Below are 8,468 nucleotides of genomic sequence, written 5' to 3' on the forward strand. Positions count from 1 at the left end.
CCCGGGTCTCCGCCCGGCCTATAAAGCTACAGGTGCGCGCCGCGCCTCCGGAACGTTCGCACACCTTGCACACGAGCCGGAGCCCAGGGATCCCGAGGCGAGCTTCAGGAGCTGCCTCCAGCGCGCGAGCCCGGCCGGGCCTGCGAGCACGCCCTGCAAGACTCCCCTTGTCCCCCTTCTCCCCACCACCTCCTCCTCCCTCCAGCAGCTCCCGGCCGAGTTGCCCCAGAGACCGCGACGCCGCCGCTCCGAGGGACCAATGAGAGCCCCGCTGCTGCCGCCGGCGCCTGTGGTGCTGTCGCTCTTGATCTTCGCCTCAGGTGAGGACATCCCGGCTCTGAGCTGCTGCCCAGCGCTTCTCCCACCGCGGGCACCTCTTGAATTTTGCTGCTGCTTCTCCAAAAAAACCGCCCCTCGGCGCCCCCGGCTCTGTCCCGTGGGAGGTGATCGAGGTCCCTCCCTCCCTATGGTCCCCCCCTTCCTCCTTCCCTGGCTGAAGAGAAAAGTGGGCGGGTGTCTTAGATGTTCCAGGCTAGCAAGAGGGAGCCTGAGAATCCTTGTACTCTTACTTTAGTCCAGCTGAAGGAGAACTTACAGATCCTGTGACCCAAATAAAGATAAGATAAAGAAACCGAGGTACAGAGAGGTGAAGTGATTTCTGCAGATCTTGGAGAAGAGTGGTTAAGTCTCGGACCGAGGAGTGCTACCTCCTGCCTAAATTCTCCATGTCCTCTGTCAAGTGATTTTGTTTTACTTTTCTAGAGGGCCTTGCATCGTCCCAGGGAGAAGTTAGAGATATGGGAACATATGTATATGTATAACTGATTCACTTTGTTATAAAGCAGAAACTAACACACCATTGTAAAGCAATTATACACCAATAAAGATGTTAAAAAAAAATTACCACTCTGACGCTGTTTTATTGAGACCTAAAAGATAAAGCAGGGGCTTAACTCTGGGCCCCAAATCTTACCTAGTCCCTAGTTTCTACTCTATGTAAGAACAATAATAAGAAACAATGTCAATAAGAATAATTGTTATCAACTACTGTTTACATTTGATATACATACTCTTGTTAAAAATGTGAGCACGTGTTAGGAAAATCTGGTATTTATCTCCAGAACCTGTTTATTAAAATGGGACAGGTAACATTCTAGAAACTACAAATGCATTTGGTATGTGAAGTTACGACAATATTTAGATATTACTTCTTAAATAACTATATTACATTAATTTGCCTACTTGGTAGTGTTTTTTGGGGGGTGTGTGGAAATTAATGTAGGCTATCTGTGGAAAAGAAAACGATGAAAGAAGCTCTGTAACTGGCAAAACAAACAGCCATTTGTCGGCAAAATGTGAAGTTGCTTTCATAAGTGACTCAATCACAAACAGTAGCACATGTGCAATAACTGCTTTGACAATAAACCTGTCTCCTGAATGCAACTGACTGGTGAGAAGAGGCATTCTGCTTTACTTTCTCTTTTCTTCCCTTTTTCTTGCTCCCATAGCCCATTATACTGCTGGATTAGACGTCAATGACACCTACTCTGGGAAAGGGGAACCACTTTCTGGGGACCACACTGCTGATGGATTTGAGGTGACCTCAAGAAGTCAGATGTCCTCGGGAAGTAAGATTTCTCCTGAGAGTGAAATGCCTTCTAGTAGCGAACTGTCCTCGGGGATGGACTCTGACTATGCAGAAGAGTACGATAACGAACCACAAATATCTGGCTACATTGTAGATGATTTAGTCAAAGGTGAGTAGAGGATAAGGTGACAGTGTAGCCTATAAGATGTGTGGTTTGGATGAGCAAAGCTGCTTCCAAAGAAAAGCTGCTCCCTAGATCTCCCAGGGGCTTTCTTGCGTGTATGACTGTTGTATACCCCGCTAGGTAAGCTAGCAACTGAGATGGAAAGAGCTATTTGTTTGCACATCCTATGTGTCTGGAACTCTAACAAACGTTTTATGTCTAGTAAGTCTAATCTTCACAACTCTGTGAAGTAGGAATTTTTATCATTTTACAGATGTGGTAACTAAAGGTCAAGAAGGTTAAACATTCTGCCCCAAATTCCACAGCCAGAATGAGAAACTCCAATCTGTTTGGTCCCAGATCCTCTGCCACACGACCCCCCCACCCCCAATCTGAGAAACAGATTAAACATCAGCCAGTCCTATATACTTAGCATCTCAGCTTTTATAGCCACTCCCCACCACCACTTTTCTCTAAATAACTGCATTTTGACACAAATAAGGGAACAGAAAGAAGTAATGGGAGAGGAAAGATTGAATCTTAGCCTTTGTGAATTAGATGTTGAGAAATTGGTAATAATAATAGTAATACCACCTTATGGAAATATTAAAGGACAAATACGCATGGATTTTATATTGCTAAAGTCACTATTTAACCCCAAATCTCATTTGTCAGTTAAATAATAGTGACCTATAATTTTCCTCTCTTTTGCTGTTATCTGAACTTTTAAAAAGAGCATTTGCTTAAAATGAGGGTACCAAAGTAAGAGGTCAGTATTGTTCATTACCCTCATATTACTTTGGAGTTTGAGGGCAGATCATCAGTAAATCAGCTCTAAATATCCTAGGAGCGTCCACTATGGAGGCAGGACTTAAGGACCCTTCTTTCCTGACTGTAGTTTCCCTGAATCCTCCCCATCTGTCTAGCTCCCAGAACTGGTGAAGGGATAGCAGGTGACACCACAAGGACAGTGAATGAGTTAAGTGGCAGGTGGGAAAAGCTTTATCGAACACTCCACTTTCCTCCTTTGCTTCAGAATTTGTGCTTTTATTTTATTTTATTTTATTTATTTTTTGCGGTACGCGGGCCTCTCACTGCTGTGGCCTCTCCCGTTGCGGAGCACAGGCTCCGGACGTGCAGGCTCAGCGGCCATGGCTCACGGGCCCAGCCGCTCCGCGGCATGTGGGATCTTCCCGGACCGGGACACGAACCCGTGTCCCCTGCATCGGCAGGCGAACTCTCAACCACTGCGCCACCAGGGAAGCCCCAGAATTTGTGCTTTTATAATACGTAAGGTGAAGGGGGTCCATCTATAATTCTTATTTTTGCGGGGGATGAGATTAGACCATTAATACTCTAGAAACTTTTGTCTTAAAAATGCTTCAGGTTAACATTTCATAAGGCCAAATGAATTGTTGGTGATGAAAATGACTAGTGTATAAAATTGCAATGCGTTGTAAAATAGACAGAAAATTGGTCCATGGGGTTGTCTATTGAAGCACTTCAGCATAGTGACCATTTGTCTCTGTCTAAAATTTGTAATATATCTGATAAAGTACATCATATTGATTTGAAATGTTTCTGTTAGAGGAATTATCCTAATCTGTGGTACTTTTCTTATCATCAGAGGAAAGTTTCAATATAAAAATTGCATAGCCACCTATTAAACATTGCTCCTAATTTGACTATTGTTAATGTTGATATAGTAACTGCTAAAATATTCGTAATATTTATTGGTCATTACCTTAATCATAGGGTTCTATCTTTGATACCCTTCCCTATGTTTCCAGAGTTTTATATTTAATGGGTACTGCAGGACCATTATGACTAATTTTATTATGACATTATGATATTTTCCTCTTTCCACTGGACTCTGCTAAATACTAGCTCAGATAAACCTATTCAGGAATTAGTATAAGAAAACGCACAGATCTAACATGGAAACTCCTTCTTCTTATATTTAGCATTTGGGTATACTATACCCCGCATAACTGTAACACTGAACAAAGGTTTCTGTGGATCTGAAGAGTTAGGATGAATCTATGAAGCAGCAAGTACAAATATTTCTGGACTCCCCTTTTTCAAATAGATTGATCACAGAACTGAGCCCCCAGAAGGTATCAATTAATTATAATCTGTTGTAATCTGGGAGTTGGAGAAAATTGATCAACTCTAATGTATAACTCTGTTTTCTTCATTTCAAGTATTACACACTAATTCCCAATTATGATAGTGAGCACAAGACCAATATGAGTAAAGAAAATCATCAGATATACTCGAATCCCACTTTAATTAATGGAACCAAACTTTTTCCAAGAAAAAACATAATATGGTAGGGAAATACTAGGCTTTAACATCCCAGGACTGCCATTTTCTAGCTAAGTGTCCTAGTGCAATTTACTTGTCTTTACTCAGCTTCATTTTTCTCATCTGTATCATCTGGATAGGAATAATCCATTCAACTGTGATTTGGGTTTAATTAAATTAATGCTCATTACCAAGAACTTGGTATGTATTAGAAGTGAAAAAAATGTTTAAAATATTTCATGGATTTTCTTAGACAAGTAACTCCTCCTACTATTATCAATAATAATAATATTACTGACACAGATAAATTCAAAATATGTTTCTAAGCTAATAAAATAACAAAGGGGTTCAGATCTTTAAGTGCCACACAATACAGATATTCTCTTTGTTCAATTATTGTGTATGAGTTGTGTTAAATAATGAGAGAAATATGGCTGCTATCCCTGTGAGCTCTCACTGCTAGGACTTCTTTCTCTCATGTCTCCAAAATGGTATTCCAGGTGAAGAGAGACTGTTATCAATAAATCTTTTTTTTTAGTTGAACAGGTAGTTAAGCCCAAGAAAGACAAAAATGAAAGTGAAAAAACTTCAGATAAACCCAAAAGAAAGAAAAAGGGAGGCAAAAATGGAAAAAATAGAAGAAATAGAAAGAAGAAAAATCCATGTGATGCAGAATTCCAAAATTTCTGCATTCATGGAGAATGCAAATTTATAGAGCACCTGGAAACAGTATCATGCCAGTAAGTTTTCCTAAATTATGTAGAATTCTATATTTCTAACACTGTGTCTGAAACCCCTAACTGCAGAAAACCATTTATTTTTTTCAATGTATAAACCAGGGGTTTGCAAACTTTTTCTTAAAGAACCAGGTAGGAAATATTTTGGGCTTCGTGGGTCAAGATGAAGTATGTACTCGTATAGCCAATTAAAATATAGCCATTTGAAAATAGAAAAAACATTCCTGGCTTGCATGCTGTAAAAGACCTGGCAAATGGCCAGATTTAACCCACGGGCGATAGTTTGCTAAACCCTGGTGAAAACCATCATTTTACAATATATATTTACAAAACCTCTTGATAAAAAGGGAACTAAAGGTAGTTTTCACATAATGTTGTTCTAGCTTCCTTCCCCCCGAAAGCCGCTAGCACATTAAATGATAGTGGAATGTATTAGCTCCATAACAAGTCACTGACCTCATCAGTTGGTCATACGTGGAGCACAAAGAACGAAAAGGTGTGTCTTGGAATATCACACCCAAACGAATCTCAGCTTTTCTTATACTAATAGATCTTTGGCTCAAATGCATTCAGTGTCTCATCATTTTGAAATACAAATAAATGTATGGCATGACTTTTTTTAATGTTAGAATTAATGGTCGTTTATGATCTGGAAAGCAAACATAAAATTTATTGGAATTTTTTCAGTGATTATAATTTTAAAATATGGGTGTTTGCAGATGCCATCAGGATTACTTTGGTGAACGATGTGGGGAAAAGTCCATGAAGATTCACAGCATGGCTGACAGCGATTTATCAAAAATTACTTTAGCAGCTATAGCTGCTTTTGTCTCCGCCATGAGCTTCACAGCTATTGCTGTTATTATTACACTCCTGTAAGTAAGGCATATCTTAAAAATCCCTAATAAAATAATGCCAGGTTAATCTTTTTCAGTATTTCTAACACAATGTGGTATCATATTTGAGATGAATTATTCTATTGGTGGCATATGATCTTTGGTTATAACTTTACACTTCATTGACAACTCATAGAATATGGTTAAATGGATATTACTTGGGCCACCATTGAAACTTAATACATGAAGCCCTTTTCTTGAACTTAAATTTGTTTCATGTTATATGGCTACTCATTGTTACTTCCAAATCTCAGAGTGTTGGTATCGTCTATGACTATATTAAGCTAAAACAAGCCTCCCCAAGGCTAATGAAGGCCTGGTTCATAGTAGGTTGTCAGAGATATTGCTTTGGTACTAAAAAATCACAAAGAGCTTCAAACCAGGAGCCAAGAAAATATGTCTTCTGCTCCTACTAGAATGTAAAATTCTGAGTTAGGACTTTTATAGCATGGGGTACTGACATACTTAGAGCTTATGCCTATTATTGTCAAGTGCAATATGGGAACTCAATTATTAACATAAATTTCCTCCATATGGCATGGCATAGGAAGCAGGGACAATTCTATTACTGTCTCATTCCTGCAGTATCTTCCCTGTACTTGTAATAACAGACCACATACTTCATTGCATGACCAATGAATGTTAGAACTAGACTGTCCCAGGTAGTAGACACTGGTGAGTATGTAAAAATGACATTGTCTGTCAAGCAAAAGTCAGTGAATTAAGGAAGTTGGGGGAGGGTGGGAATGGCTCTATAATGACTCATGCGCTACTAGAGCTTAGGGGAAAGCAAGACTCATTATTCTACTTTTAGGTCTTGGTAAATTACTTTAACAGCTGGACTGTGTACATGATCTATTACTCCTGCCATTCAGGAAACAAGGGGTTATCTTCTGCCATTGTTTGCTATTATTTTAAACTCAGATCAGATAATGATAAAATGACACATAGAATACTGTTTTATGATGCACATAAAGTTTTATGTGCGGTTTAAATTTGTTTTGCACACCCTAGAACTTATTTCAGTCTGTTAGTACCTCAAGTCAAACATGCAAATGTATTTAACAAAGATTCCCTCAGACAAACCATTACTATTTGACATAGAAGGAGAGAAGAAGAAATTGCCAGTTAGGGAAGATGTTTTGAAAGAATTATGTAAGCTTGTAATTATTCAAGTTGAGGTATTTAATAATCATTTGGAAAAGTATGGAAAAACTTTGTCATGTTGTCCTTTTCTCTGGTATTCTCCCTGAATTTGAAACACATAGCAAGTACTTGCCTAAGACATAGTTGCTGCTTTTTCATAATTGAACTTGATTTTTTCCCCAAACATCCCAACAAAAGTTCTTAAGATTTTAATAGTAACATTTAGTAGATAAAGACCTACTAAAAATAGAATTGCTTGTACAACACTAAGACATTTCAGACCATTGAGTTTTTTGGTAATAAGTAGTCATAAGTAAAACTAGAGGTATTTATTATATTTAGAAATAAATAAAACTCAATTTGTTTTGTAAGCCTGTTTTTAAAAAAAAAAAAAACTAAGCATTCAGATTAATTTGTATAAGCATACAGTCCTTCTCTGGTAAAACTATACTATCTTCATCTCCCAATTGTGCATGGCAATTGTGCTAAGTTGGCGGCGGGGTGGTGGTGGTGGGACATGGATGTGTTTCATGCCTTCTGAAAGTTTGCATCTCAAGGCACACTTATTTAAATCTCAGTACTTTGGAAATATGTTTATGTAAAGTCAACATAAAGATCCCCTTGAAAAGAACATTCATGATACTTTTAGCTGGATTTAGGTTTTGTTTTGGTGGAGTGGTCCATAAGTGTGAAACGGTCTATAACAACTTATGAAAGGAATTCCCTATACTCATGAAACCCCAGTCAATATATAGATGAATAGAACTTTGATAACAGTAGAATATCTTGTTCTCTGAAGGCTTCGAAAACGATACTTCAGGGAATATGAAGGTGCGGCTGAAGAACGAAAGAAACTTCAACAAGAAAACGGAAATGCACATGCCATAGCATAACTAAAGAGAATATTACAGGTTTGAGTTTTAAAAGATATCTTTATATAATATCCTACAATTAAAAAAATATAACATCGGGGCTTCCCTGGCGGCGCAGTGGTTGGGAGTCCGCCTGCCGATGCAGGGGACGTGGGTTCGTGCCCCGGTCCGGGAAGATCCCACATGCCGCGGAGCGGCTGGGCCCGTGAGCCATGGCCGCTGAGCCTGCGCGTCCGGAGCCTGTGCTCCGCAACGGGAGCCACAGCAGTGAGAGGCCCGCGTATCACAAAAAAAAAAAAAAAATATATATATATATATATATATAACATCTATTATATGAAGAAAAATGAGCAAAACATGTTTTTTTAATTATACACTGTGAACATTGGCTACATTAAAGTGTTATTCTTTGATCATGAGCTGGAGTTCAGTACTGAGGATGGACTATGTCCTTTTGGACTATGTCCTTACTATTATAAGGGATATAAAGATGAGGGAGACACAAATTCTGTTCTCAAACAACTTAGTGTTTAGTAGATAGAAAAAAAGTGTAAGGAATGAGAATACTAGGGGAAATAAAATATGTCATAAGAAAGGCACCAATGGAACATGAGGAGTTTCCAGTGAAGGAGAAATAGAATCCAGTGGGATACATTTAGGGGGCAGAAAAGGATGTGCATACGGATGGCACTGGAGGTGAGCCTCAAAGAACTGGTGAGATGGGGACAAGCGATTATAAAGGGAAAGGAAGATAAATAG

At 39.1% G+C, this 8,468-nt stretch overlaps 1 protein-coding gene across 1 annotated transcript; it reads left to right on the forward strand.

Annotated features, from left to right (window-relative positions):
• Positions 1–259: 259 nt before the first annotated feature.
• On the forward strand, positions 260–7,730 carry AREG (amphiregulin; the record flags this gene model as incomplete). The annotated part of the gene is made up of 5 exons (XM_079921050.1): positions 260–320; positions 1,509–1,757; positions 4,597–4,798; positions 5,515–5,670; positions 7,637–7,730. The coding sequence occupies 5 exons, from the start codon at positions 260–262 to the stop codon at positions 7,728–7,730; spliced, it is 762 nt and encodes a 253-aa protein (XP_079777176.1).
• Between the last annotated feature and the right edge of the window lie 738 nt (positions 7,731–8,468).

This window comes from Stenella coeruleoalba, assembly GCF_951394435.1.
Source record: "Stenella coeruleoalba genome assembly, chromosome: 4".
Taxonomy (NCBI): domain Eukaryota; kingdom Metazoa; phylum Chordata; class Mammalia; order Artiodactyla; family Delphinidae; genus Stenella; species Stenella coeruleoalba.